Below are 14,090 nucleotides of genomic sequence, written 5' to 3' on the forward strand. Positions count from 1 at the left end.
TGTCTTTCCTTAGAGAAAAATCAAGTATAAAATTTTGTGTTTTCTCCGTGTGTTTTCTGCTGGATCTTTCAGTGATATTTCAGTGCATTAACAAATGTTGTACAGAATAAGGTGCTGATTTTCAGGCACGTGCTTTGAAAGTTAATATTTGTTTTCTAGCTGGGTATGTGGACCAAGTGCCTCTTTCTTCACCTGAAGCAGGATACACCAGTTGTAAAATTATATTTAAGTTCTACATAGAATTGCCATTTTAACCCAGCTAGAATCTTGCCTATTAGAAATTCGATTGCTAAACAAAGAACTTTTACAGATGTGAATCACTCGTTTCCCACTTTCAGCAGCATGGATGCAGGCTGATATTTGGGGACTAAGAATGAAATCAGAATTCCTGGGGGGAGTGAGGAGCAAAGCATTTTCTGTCCTGTGAACTTCAGCACTTTGCTCACACGGTTATGCAAAGCCTTGCAGCGTACTGAGAAATGTGTTCTTTGCACTCAGCTGTGCTCAGCAGTTCGGCTGTGCTGGGCTCATGGCGCTCACAGCTCGGAGGGGAGGAGGGCCTTCATTTCTGACCTGAGGAATCAGTGCTTTCTGATGGAAATACTTCACATTCTTGGCCGTGGTCTCTCTCTTGGCCATGGTCTCTTCCTATGAGCTTTTCACTTCTTGCACAAAAGCCATCTAGCCTTGTTTTGCCACTTGTAGGAAAACACATGCTAATATCCCACCAACACAACGTTGTGCATCGACACAAGGTCAAGCATGCAAAGTTACTTAGAATCCCTATAGGAAATAGTGTGTGAACAGTAAATATTCTGATCACGCGATATTTTAAGCTTTTTATTTCTTTTTTAATGTATTGCAGCTGGTCTGAAAACCCAAAGGAGTGGAAGTTTCAAAAGACGAGGCAGACCTGGCTGCTCTCACACATGTATGAGAAGGAGAAGGTTTGTATTATCAGATGTTCTCACAATGGTAATGTTGTAAAGTTTGATATGTTAATTGTAGCTATTATTTATTAATGCAAGGTTACTAGCATTAGCTGTGCACTTTGCTAAAATACTCAGCCATTGTGATTGCTTGCTATTCACCTTTCTGTTTTGGGGTGGTTGTTCCGTGGACACTACTAGACTACAGCACGTCAGCCAGAAGGAGGAATGACGCTTTGTATAAACCTGAAACTTAATGAGGGTAGATTTGAACATATCCTTGATTTCTGGCTGTGGAATAGTGGGCAATATTGGTGACAGGTGGCTGGTTGGTCTGGGTGATTTTAGAGGCCTTTTCCAACCTTGGTGATACTGTGACTCTGAGCCATAGCTCGTGGATTGCTTCAGATATCTCTGCTTCATGTAAGATGTACGGATACATTGCCAAGATGCTAGAATAGCTTTCTCATTAGAAGTGAAACCTCATGTTGATTGTAGAAAGCGTAACCAGAAGCCAGCCTTTCATCGTCACCCAAATCCATTCATTTCATAACTTAAAAAACAACATCCACATAGCTTCCAGTCAGCATCTGGGCATTGCAGTGCAGAGCAGAGCACTGCAGCTGATGTTCCCGTTGTGTAACTGAGCACACATCTCTGTTTGCACAGCAGCTCCTTATTGATTCATTCCATTGGCATTCAGTCAGGTGTGGCTGACTGTGTGTGCACTTACACCCTTCAGCATCACCATCTTCCTGACCCTAACTGCACCAACCACCTGGCAGAAGGTGTTGCTTTTGTGATTAAAAATACTTTCAGAGGACCCTATGATTAAAAGCAGAGCTTTGTGAAAGCAACAAATGTTCACACAGCGTAATGAGCTGCCAAGTGCGTTTTTGATAATAGGTATCTAGTTGTTTGCATTGCCTTTTATTTTTAAGCTGTGCTGTTAAAAGGTTTATCCACCTTTCCAAGTCAATGTGTGCTCTTTAACTCTGCTTGGAAACTGCTTTATGGGCAGAATGGCATTTTTGCTCTTTTACCTGTTTGCTTTGGGGTTTTGTGTTGCAACATACTGGGAAATAATTAACCCTAAGTAGTGCTTGTGTTACAGATCAAAACACAGCTTCATTCCCTATTCTGTGACACTGAAATGAAAACCTCCTTCCTAGTTTTGTTGTGGGGTTGTTTTTTTTTTCACGTGATGAAAGCGTGATGATTTATTTAAATTCCCAGTATTTTGTACTGTTTAATAATCAAAGATGCGTTGTATATGAGCTACAGATAATGATTAACATCTGCATTCAGATTCAGAACAATGAGCAGAGCCACTCAAGTGCTCATGATCAAGCATGTATGAAGTCTTTTTCATTGTCAGGATAAGGCAGGGCTGCTTTTGCCTGTGTTTTTATACCCAAATCTGATTTCCTGTCCATTATAGAATAAAATCCGTTGGATATCTGAGCATGGCTACAATACAAAAGGAGACTTCCTTCCTAAGCCACGTCTTTGATCTCTTGGTGTCACTTGTATTCTTACTGAAAAGCCATGCCAAGAGCTAAATTAAGTTTCCTGTACTGTTATTCTTCTTTCTGTAAGATATAAAGAGAGGTTTTCTAGTCATTTACAAGGCGATTTTTTTAAGTACCTTTAAAATCCATCTGCTGTAGGCTGAAGGCTTCAGAGCTCAGGACTGCATACCTACAGTGTGTGCACTTCTTTGTCATCCTGTACTGAATGAATGCTGCATCACCAGTTGCTGGTTGTCCTTTGGCACAGCACTGTCAGCAAGTAACTGCATCGATTGTCCTCGGCCTCTGGGCTGCACATCCCTGGGTTGTGGAGCTCCTGAAGAAGGCAATGAGAAAAGCCAGGGTAATTGACAAGTGATACCTGCTTTTTCCCTGCTGTTCTTCGTTAGCATTTCCCCATTTTCATGGTGTCACATAGTTCCTGAGCATTCAGGGGCTGATGGTTATTGGGTCACGTTTGGCTGTTTCCACGTTAGTCTGCTCCAATGCATGTTAGTTAGTCACGTTAGTTAGTTAGTCAGGCAGAGGCGAGGCGGGTGAGCAAGAGAGAAGAAACAAGAGAAAGGGAAAATGGGTTACAACAACCACAGTGAGATCCTGTAGGCATCACTTCGCTTGCCAGCACTTTGATGGGCCACCTCAGTACCCGATTTCAGCCTGTTCCTCCTGTTGGGAGCTTAAAGACAGGCAGCGCTCCCACAATCTCACCAAGAGGCCCTGACATTGCAACCCCCAAAACCAATCCAGCTAACTGTGATTGCACGCAGTGAGCTGTGGTTGTGCCACGAGGTCTGAGCACAGGGGGTACAAATGATGCAGTTAATTTAGCTAAGGTGGAGCACAGAAATGTGGCTGAGCTTTAAACATGCGGTGCTGAGACCTGTGCTGGAGGACCATCATGCTGACACTGTTTGCATCTCAGCATTTGTCTCTGTTAGCAGCGTGTGTTTACCCTGAATAAAAGCAGTTCTAAAAGTGTTGGGGTTTTTCATTATTTTTCATGTGCTGGTTTTATATTACAGGCACACTTCATGTATCATCAGTTTCAGTGTTAGCCATTATAAAATTCATGTTTTTTTTTATCTGTACTGTTTCTTTAGCACAGCAGTGTTTGTGTGAAGTCCATAAAGATTTTCATAGGGCATGAGTTACGAAGATGAGTGCAGGCTGCACCTTTGATTCACTGCTCTGTAATATCCCCTATTGATTAAGGCAGCACTGGAGTATTTTTTCTTCCTCTTCTTTGAGAGCGATAGAAGTTTTAGTGATCACAGTTGTGCTGCCAAATGTCGCCGCAGAAATAAGCTGTAAATTAAGTGTCTGTTGAAGCTCTGTCTTCTCTGCTGTGTCGGTACTGCACAGGATTGGAGCAGCCCTCGTGCAATGACTCCAGGCCTTTAAATACTTACGTATGTGTTCAGCTTTGCTCACGCTGAGTACGCCTTGCGATGCTGTGTGTGTAAAGTCAAACAAAGAAACATATTTGCAGGGTGAGGTCACTGTCACATCTCCTGATTCATGGTAAAAATATTCTCTCATTGGCTCCAACCAGTTCCACAGATACACAAGGTGAAATGCCTCAAACAGATCTGTGCACTGAACGCTGTTGACAGCAAGCTGGTTCAAAATACTGCAGAATCATCAGAAGTCTTTGTGAGGTTATTGCCAGGATTTCTTAATGGAGTTGTACGTTGCACCAGACAAGCTAAAATTTAATCTTTTACTGGTTAATTAGAAAGGAAGTAAAACGGGGGTAAGGCGACAGCAGATAACTAAACTGCTTTTGATGTCTGATGTGTTAAAGGAGTGCATCAGTTTTAGTCAGCGTGATTTAAAAATGATTTCCATATGTCTCAATTTTTTCAAATTACATCCAATTCCTTTGTGTAAGCATTCTGTCAAAGTCAGAATCTGTTGTGTGCTGCTGGGTGGTATCTCATCGTAGCAAACAAATGGTTTTGGGTTGGAGTGAGGATACTTGCACAAAATTCTTTCCTTGGACGCATTCGTGCCGTTCTCCTGAATTTGGTAAGGTTTGCATACATGTTTCCAAAACTAGGATCTGGCTAGTATGCTTCTTCCCTTTCAGCAGCCCTCACAAGCTGGATCTCTCTCTCAGGCAGTGTTTGCGTTTGCTGATCATCAATTCCACATCTGCTCAGCATTTCCCCTCAGATGCTTTGCCCATCTGAGCCCACAACAGTTCTCTCACTGCAATCTGTCCTTCCTAGCAGTTTGAGCATTGGCAAGAAACTCTTCCATTTGAAGGTGGGCATCAGCTGATGCAAAAGGCTGTGCAGTTCACCTAACCACCTTTCAGGTAATGCTTTGACATGACTGTGGATGAACATTGAAAGAGAAGAAAACAAAGCAGGTATTTTTAATTCCTTGTGGTTTTTTTTTCTTCACAGGTTCCAGATGAGCATTTCACCATTTTACTGGACTATCTGCAGGGCCTTAAGGGCAGCGCACGAGACACAACTGTGCAGAAAGCTGAAGCTCTGATGCAGGAGTTGGATGGATCGGATGCAGAAGACCCAACCATGATGGAGAAGTGCGAGCGCATACGCCAAGTTCTGCAGCTGCTCTCTTGAGAGCGGTTCTGTGTCTCGGTGCTTTTCTGATGGAAAGAAGCATTGAACATCACGTGCAATACTTCAAATTCGTTGTGAAGACATATTTTGATAATGAATCTGAATACTGCATTTTCTGAGTTTGTACTCGTGTTTTCAGCTACAAATATTTATCATGTTTTGAGGTGATGAAGTCAAAACTGAGCACCATATATGATCCATAGACATGCTGCATTGATTAAAAGCAATCTCACTGCTCATCTTTGGAAAAATACACCTCTCTTGTTAGTTTTTCTCCAACTCTCTGTCTAATTACTGTTCAGTAAGAGGAGCTTTGCAGTTCTTAACAAGAAGAGCAGAGCAGCCAACAGAAAGCCTGGAGGCTCCTTTACAATGGCAGCTTGTAGCATTAGCATACAGTGCAGTGTTTGCTCAGCCAGCTGCAGTCTGTCACTTTCAGCTTCAGAAGTGTGTCATTTGGATTTGGGAAAGATCATTTTCAGTCTGTTGAGCACGGGTTGTATAACACAGTTCCTTATTAGTACTTCACGCAGTAATCAGGAGATACCATCAGCTTTGTTAGTTTTCCTTGTCTATTTCAAAGGTTTTCAGTGCTTTGCAGCAATTGTTTAGATACTCAGATAATGCACAGATAGAACAGCTCAGATCTTCTGACCATGCGTAGTGAAATCATCTGATTGTGCCCAAACTCACCCCGTGATGAGAAGTGCTGCACAGCAACACTTTGAGTGCCGCCTGCCAATGTTGTTTTCATTTTTCTCTGTAATTGGTGTCCAGAAGAGTAAATTTGCGTTCATTTGCGTTGACATGGGGCATTTATCTCCTATGAATGTGCTAAAAGTGAGGCTTTCGAGTGAGAACCAAAGACATCAATCATTCAAATGTTGCAGTATTGGCTTATGATTTAATAACACTTACATTCAATGCTGTGTTCTTGACCTGATTCTTTAATCTTCCTGCAGATATTGTTCATGCTGTATTACCAACAACTTTATCGAATGTGTATTTTAGAAGAGTGGCTGTCTTTGGGAATTACTGCTTTAATGTGGATGGATGGAGGAGGGGAGAATCTATGGATATGCTGGCCTAATTTTTCAGTAAGAAGCATTTGAGTGGATTTGACAGCCTTCACAGTCACAGGTTATTACAAGCTTTCAGAAGTATGAAATGTATTCCTAGTAACAAATAACCTAAGATCTGTGCTTCTTGAAGGTGAGGTTTCCAACCAAAGAAGACCTGCTGTTGGCCCAAGCAGAAACCAATGCTTTTTTCTCTCCATCAGAAGAGAAGATGAATTCTAAGGGGTGAAGTTTTCTAAGTGTCTTGTTGGGATTTTATAATTGCGTTTTAGGTGTCAGAGAAGAGCTGTTCTCGCTTCTGCTTCCTGCTCATCTTAGGATTTTAATCTAGAAATTTACATTGCTTGATGATTATATTTATCGGGATTTCCTCCATGTATTTTTTTACATGATGGGGTGGGTAATTGCAGCTATGGGTTTCCTGCAGCTGCTCAGAGCTGTGCAGGCAGACACAACCCATCACTTCGTTCACTTTGTTCCATCCTTTGGTCACGTAGAGTTTGCAGATGTTAATGTTGTTTGTAGCCTAGACTATCTTATGGCTGCAGACAGGGCAGAATCGTGTCTGGGTTTCCATGCCATGGCTGCTGTGTTAATAAAAATTGAGTCCCAGCCGGGAGGTAACAGTGTGCATGGACAGTCTGACTAATTGTGTCTTCATCTCTGATCGTCTTCTTGGGCTAATCTGCTTTGTGGAGCTCCAGCTGTAAGGATCCTGTCTGAAGAGAGTGCTGAAGTCAGGGCTTCCAGGCAAAATAAAGGAACATTAATTACTCAAAATTGCTTAAAGCTGGAATTGTGCCTCTAATGACAGCACTAATTACTCAGTATCTGACGACGTGAAAAGTTCCCTTTAATTTGACTGATCCTGGCTGTGGGTTGTATATCTTGTTGGCTCTCCACTGTCTCCACAGTTTTAATTTGTTATCATCGTTGTAAAATTACTGAGTCAATGAATCCTCTCTTCTCATTCGGAAGGGATATATTGTGGCTGTTTGGGCATGTAATTTATTTCCTTATTTCCTCCTACTGGAGAATAGTTCTGCTGTGTTTTGGTTCACTTAAAGCAAGGTGACTCTTGTCTTATCTCCCACCCCTTCAGGCAGTACAGAAATGCACTTCAACTGGGGCTTGGTGGGCTTTGGTTGGTTGGGTTTGTTCTGCTTGTTTTGTTTTTGACTTTTGCTGCTGAGTCAGAGCAGATAAAGCAATACTGAAAGGGACTTCGGTTCCAAAGGCAGCACTCGGAAAGTTAGCAAACATAAGAATGGAAAATCTTTATAGAATTTAATTTTAGTTCATCACTCATATGCAACATGATGGATTGGTGCTGTGTTTGCCACTGTCTTGTAACTGGTAAGTCATTTATTTGGCATTTATTTGGCATTTATCCTGCCAGTTCTGCTGCTGTTCTCATTTTCAGAATGAGCATTAAAGCTGGAAAAGTAACTCTGCTATGTGGGTTTGGTGCTACGCAGAAGAAGCCAGTAGGAACTTTCCTGTTAGTTTCACTTAGTGCAGGATCCAGTCACAGAAGTTTCATCACAAGCATTCCCTTCAAAACATGCTTTAATGTTCTGATTCACTTACAGTCAAAATACTGAATTGATGTTACTTAATTTAAACTCAGCTTTGTTGACATAAAACTTTCCAGTGGTTTATTCTCGTTGGGGCTTTGGTTTCCTTTTATGTCTTCCTTTCTGTATGGCTGAGTGAGCCAGTTATTTCTGTGCCTGCAAATAGGAGTATTAGTTGTGTACAGCGACTGCAGTCATACAAGGACACAATTAAACGTCCTTGCCTTTGCAGGATGCTTAGCAATGATTTATAATTACGTTCTATTTTAACTTCTTCATAACAGCTTACAGAGTCAACAACTCAGCGTGGTCAAAAATAATTATTTCTCAAATTATGTTTTCTCTTTTTCCTACGAGGAGTGGAGAATACCATGCTAAATGCAGCTGATGTATAAATGACGGGGGGAGGGCGATGCAAAACAGTGGTTTATCTTTCTTTGTCCAAACAAAGCTGAATAAGAAGCTTGTGCTGTGAGGAAAGTTTGGCTGGGAGGTGGAGGGAGGGACCTTGGGATGAACACAGAGCACTCATGCAGTCGCTCTTAATGATTTCTCTTCTTTCCTACATGCAGAAAATTGTTGGCATTCCCCAATAAAACCCACAAACACACCTACGTCAAAAATGTAAATAGGTTTCAGAATCAAATACTGAAAGGTCAGGAAATGTAGATACATGGCCAGAAGAATTCTGGTCCTACCTCTCTGTGCCTCCAACCTGGAGGCTGAGTTAAGGGGAATTGTGTTCGAAACAAACACATAAAACCCCCCAAATATGTGAGCGCTCAGCTGAAGGTTTTTCCCCTTCACGCCCCCGTGCACAGCAATTTCCTATCAGTTTTAGTGATTTTGATTGTTTGGAAGGTTTCTTGATAATTCAGGTAGCACACAGCCTCTTGCTGTCACAACTGACGTCTGTTTTCTTTATGGTCTCATTGTATTTTAGAGAACTGTAAGCCATGGGATACAGAATATGTCCCTCTCATTTGCTTTTATAAATAGCCAGGCTGGCTGCAGCCCTGCCAAAATCCTTACTGGTTGTGGAGCTCCATTGGGCCCGGAGAAGGCTGTTGAAAGGCCACGCTTCCGTGTGCTCTTCTTGAGGTACAGCAGCCTTTGCCAGCATCCTTTGTACCAGACGGGCTTCCCTAAGCCCCATGAAATTGCCCAAATCTGATGCAGCCAAGCAAAGGGCAGCACGTCTCTGCTTTGTGATGGGAGGCTGCAGTGTGTGTGCACACAGCCTGGCGCCTGCCTTGCCTTGATGCTGGGTTCCGGTCTGTTGAGACTCACAGCCCTCTTATTTGTCTGCTTTCTGTGGGCTTAACTTGACCAAACAGCTGGTTTACAAGCTCTTGGGGTGTGCTGAAAGCTTGAGCTGCAGCGTAGGACTGCTAGCATCGGTACGTGCCAATAGACTTCGTGCATTTCACAGATCTGTGCTGACACTGTCATGGAGCACGAACAGCCCCAGAGTGTGAGCGTGGCCAGCGTGGTCTGACAGCTCTGTGTGGCTGCACACCAATGGTTGTTGTATCATATCTTCTTCTGCACAGCCCAGGCTGCAGGATGCTGTCCTTGGAAGGAAAGTGGCAGCCAGCTTGCCAATTGCTTCCAGAAATTGGTTCAGGCTTAGAAAATATTTAAAAAAAAACCCAAGGGTTTCCCTTTTGTTTTCTGAATCCTTTTTTATATTATTTCAGCTGTCTTTAGACAAAGGAAGGGGAAAAAAAATTAACCACAGAGAGATGGTGAGCACATCTTTGACATTGTTTAATAAGAAAATATGGACTTGTGTTGAATTACGCAGCTAATGAGGAGCAGACAGGCGGTCTCAGCCCTTTCTGGGTGGCATTTTCAGTGCCAGCAGAAGATGAAAACACAGCAGGTGAGCGCGGGTTGATGCTGTCCCCATCACAAGTGCCATGGATGGTCACTTCTCTGAGAGAGGAATGGAGGGGCTGTGACAGATGCAGTCCCTTTGGCTGCTGCTGGTGCTCCCATCCTGCCAACAGGAGGCAGCTCCTAGCTGACCTTGTGTGCACCACTGTGGGGTGAGGGTCCTCCACATCTCATAGAAGTCTGTTAGCAGCCTCTGTACAGCTGCTGCTCAGCATTGCCTGTGGGCAGACATCAGAGGGCATGGGAAATGGGGCTGCCGTGCTGGGGGATGGGAGCTGCCATGTGCATGCCCTGGTGTCAGCAGCCCTATGCATTGCCAGGGCTTGAGTTTGATTCTGGGATGTTTTTTAGAGAGCTGAAAGGTGTTCAGCCAGTGGTGGGAAAGGTGTTGTCAATAGTGTGCAACATTTTGCTGTAGAAATCTGAAAATATCAAAGATTGCATTATACTACTGGAGCCCTGTGGGTTAAAACGTGCTGCAACATTTCAGGGTCTTTTGGTAATATTTGAAAGTGATAAAGCAGTGGTCTCAGCAGAAGGCTAGCTGATGTCTCAGCTGGCTCATCCCAACAGTCCTGCCATTCACTCGGCAATGACCTTTACCCAGGTCACCTTATCTCCCTTGCAACTCAACTGGATCGTTATAAGGGGCACCAATGTGACATTCTCTTGAAATGGGTTCAAAATCTGCCCCGAGCTCCTCTGTGGGCAGAGGGAAGCACTGTGCCTGCAGGCCTGCTGAGGTCGTGGGGGTGCTCAAGTCATTAGGATTAGTCCATAAAGCCCCTCGTAATCCACATCCTAAGAATCTGAAAGGTCACTTGTGGTCCTGTAATCCCCAGTAGTGAACGGGAAGAATTAGTGGTGATTGTTTTGATCCTAAAGCACCTCTTAAGATAAATGCTGGCCTCTGCCCCAAAAGCATATGTGTGTTATTTCGGCGGGGTCCCAGAGGCTGTGCAAGGAGTGAGCAGCTGGGCTGTCACACAACCTGACGCGGCACAGAGTGTTTAAGAATCATTTTAACATTGGAAGGGATGGGCAGGAGGATGCGTGTGCCCACCTGCAGCCGTTGTGTTGCACCTGCTCAGCACCAGGATCCCCACACCCTCCCCAAAACCTCCTGGCATGGCTGCTTGTGCCAACCAGAAGAGCAGAGGGAACTCTGGTGCTGGGACAGCGGGCTGGGATCCTCCAGTGGTGCTGGAGGGAAATCGTGCTGGAGAGAAGGGGCACATCTGCCCAGGGGGGCAGAGCAGGTGCCAGGCGGTGATGCTGTGGATGCGGTTGTCTCAGTGCCCCGAGGTTTGCTGTGATGTGTGGATACATCAGTGCTGGTGGTGTCAGGGCGTGTGCCTGTGGCAGGGAGGTTGGAGATTCGTGATCCTTGAGGTCCCTTCCAACCCATCCTGTGGTTCTGCGGAAGGGATCTCTGAGCAGTGCAACTGTATGGGAGCGCCTGGCTTTGCCCCGCAGAGTGGTGCCGGCACCCTGCCCTTGCTGTGTTCCATTGGGGGCTCCCTGGGGGCCGCCCAGCCCTTACTGTGGGAGGGAAAAGCGGAGGGAAGGAGATTAAAAGATTTGCCAGCAGCAGCAAGCAGTCAGCGGCTGGGCTGGGAATAGAAACCACACTCCTAGTTTCCACTCCCTGAACCTGGCCGCCAGACTGTATTAGTAATGCGAATGCAAATACAGGGAAACGTTTCCTTTTTCAAACCAGCCCTGCTCACAGGTTGTCCCTTCGAGTCGGGGCTGCTTGCAGTGAGGTGACACAGCACCCAGCAGTGCAGGCCCTCTGTCTGTGCTGACACAGCAGCGTTCAGTAGGGCAGTACTGCCACTGCTGTGTTTAAGGAAGCCTGGAGGGATGCGGTGGTGACAGCCATCAATAGACCTTTGTGTTCCCCAAAATGTTCCCTCTCACAGCATGCCACAGGCTCGAGGTTGGCAGCTTGGGAGCAGGCTGGCATTTTAACTAGTAGGTATGGGAGGGTGGTGGTGAGTCAGACACAAGTGGGATGTGCAGCAGAATGGGGCCGAGGGGCCAGCAGTGCCATCGATGGTCTTTGGGTTGCCTTTGGGTTTGTGCTCGCTTTGTTCTATTCCCACATTGCTCCTCCATGTCGTAAACAAGCAACAGGGTCAAAAAGTAAAAGCAGTGTGTGGATGCCACCCAACCAAACAGGCAGAGCAAACTGCACGGGAGGAATAGTGTTTGGAAACGCAGCACTGAGTCATCAAATAGAGTCCATGTTAAAGGCTCTCAGAGAAGCAGTTTGGGGGCAATCTCCTTCTGAAGGAAGGGCAGCTGGTTGCCTCCGTGCTCGCAGGGCCACAGTCAGGGCTGCGTTCTGCTGGTGTCGTTGCCCTGTGTCTGTGTGTCATGTTTGTGTACGGTACAGAAAGGGCTGCAGGAGGGAAGGGGATGTGCTCTGTAGTGGTTCTGTGTCACAGGACAAAGGGGAAATGGTTTCACACTGAAAGAAGGCAGATTTAGATTTGGATATGAGGAAAAAGTTTTTTATGATACAGGCAGTGAGACAGTGGCGCAGGGTGCCCAGAGAGGCTCTGTGTTAGTGCTACTGCTCAGGGCTCAAGCAGTGAGTTGTTCCCCTGCCCCTTGCTGTGCAGTTACAGTGTGACACCCCCAAAATGAGGCCGCTGTGCCCCACTGCCCCTCACTGGCCCCAGGGCTGAGGCAGGAGAGCTCAGCTGCTGGCTCTGGTCCTCTGTCAGACAGCAGTTAATTGGGAAGGGCTCAGCCTCCAAATGCTTTGCAAACACCAGGGTAATGACTTCCTTTCCCAGGCCGGTGGGTGGTTGGCACTCCGGGTAAGGGCTTCTCTTCCTGTGACTCTCCTGTGCTGCGTGACCCTGCTTGACCCGGGGAGGTTTGACTTTTCAAAAGGTTCGTTTACTCCTAGATAAAGATTAATTTTCATTTTAATTTTTAACCTTAAATCTCATGGGAATGTGTTTTTGCATTCCATCCAAGATGCTGTTATCTGTGCCCAGCTTTGCCCCCTCCATGGCTTGCTTCACCTAGGAGGTAATGAGTAACCCCTATTCCTCTGCTGGGCTGGGACCCAGTGCTGGGCTCCACGTGGTTCTGTGTCACAGTGTGAGGAGGTGCAGCTCCTACACCACCGCCTTCACACGGAGCCCCAAAGACCTTCCAGCAATGATAGTAGCAATGATGGCTCAGCCCCAGGGGAGCTGCAGCACAGGGCTGCCCTCACAGCAGAGCCCTCTGCTCCCAGCGCTCTGCCCAGAGCTGCACAGACAGCCCTTGTCCCCGCGGGGACACACAGCACTTCTCCAGACTCCCGGTCTCCTGCTCTCACCGCAGGAAAAGGCTGTTGTGTGTAATGAGGGCGGGTTTGGGAGGGAGCACCGCGGGGTGGGAGCTGTGCTTGGTCTCCTCTGTCTGGCAGCTCTCACTGCAGTCAGTGGGAGCAGCAGGCCTGGCACACAGCCACGCAGCAGCTCTGCAAGACACACAGGTCTTGTGTCCCTTTTGGTGGGTAAAGAGGGGAAGTGGCACCAGGTGACACTCCACAGCCGCAGGAAGAAGTGCACCCCACTCATAAAAGCAGGACGCATGGAATTTAACCACGGCTCTGGGGTTTGCGGTGCGGAATTCATTTTTCACCAATGTCTGCTCCAAGCAGCAAGGAACACCGTCTGTGTCTGTAATCCCTTGCAACTGGGGGGTCCCTGCAGAGGGATGGACCTGGTGGTGCTGGGCAGCCCCCAGCCCTAAATTCCCTGAGTGAGGCTGGGAAAAGGACTGGAAGCCCGAAGCAGAGCAGAGGAGCTGCATGTGGCTGTGTGATGTGATGGCACAAGGTGTGCTGCAGGGCTGCAAGGGAAGGAGGCATCTATAGGTAGAGCTTTAGGACAGCCCAGATTCAGTAAATAGGAAGAGATAAGGAACGGAGCTCCAAATTTGCAGAGGGAGCTAACAAGTGCATCCTGAATCTTTTGCAGATTGCCTGGTTCTGTTTTTCTTTATGGGAGAAAATGCTTCACTGGAGGGGGGAGCAGCTGGAAGGGGCTGTGTGCAGCTTCATGCATCCCCTGGAGCAAATCAGTGCACTGCAGGACCTGCTGCACCTGTGCTGTGCTGTGCTGTGCTGTGCTGCAGGGTGGGTGCTGGCTGTGAAGGATGATTTGGAATTGGCATTTGTAAGCTATCAAAAGTGCATGGTGAAGAGCTGCTGGTGTCCACAGATGAGGTTGGATGAGAAGATGGAAGAGATGGAGAGAGGGAATATAAAGAGAGATTTCATGATTACTGCTTAATTGTGAAACAGGTGTGGGTCGCTCAGGTTCTGGGCAAATTATTGCAGGCAGAAGAATGGCAGTGAACCCAGTCAGCTCCATGGCGTGGGAACCCACACCTCCCCGAGCTGTGTTTGGACTTTGCCTTTTACAGACAAAAATTCCCAATTTTGTGAGGTATGGGCGTGGAGGGGAGG

At 46.2% G+C, this 14,090-nt stretch overlaps 1 protein-coding gene across 7 annotated transcripts in view; it reads left to right on the forward strand.

The window, feature by feature from the left end:
• C15H7orf50 (chromosome 15 C7orf50 homolog) overlaps positions 1 to 7,490 on the forward strand; it is a 99,124-nt gene extending 91,634 nt beyond the window's left edge. For 6 of the 7 annotated variants that reach the window (XM_048961505.1, XM_048961506.1, XM_048961507.1 and 3 more), the window contains 2 exons: positions 866 to 947; positions 4,873 to 7,490. In XM_048961505.1, the coding sequence (XP_048817462.1) occupies positions 866 to 947; positions 4,873 to 5,055 (265 nt within the window). In that variant the 3' untranslated portion in view covers positions 5,056 to 7,490. Of the gene's footprint in view, positions 1 to 865; positions 948 to 4,695; positions 4,782 to 4,872 lie in introns of all 7 variants that reach the window. The other variant, XM_048961503.1, reaches the window with a different exon arrangement.
• The last annotated feature ends 6,600 nt before the right edge of the window (positions 7,491 to 14,090 follow it).

This window comes from Lagopus muta, chromosome 15 (assembly GCF_023343835.1).
Source record: "Lagopus muta isolate bLagMut1 chromosome 15, bLagMut1 primary, whole genome shotgun sequence".
Lineage (NCBI taxonomy): Eukaryota > Metazoa > Chordata > Aves > Galliformes > Phasianidae > Lagopus > Lagopus muta.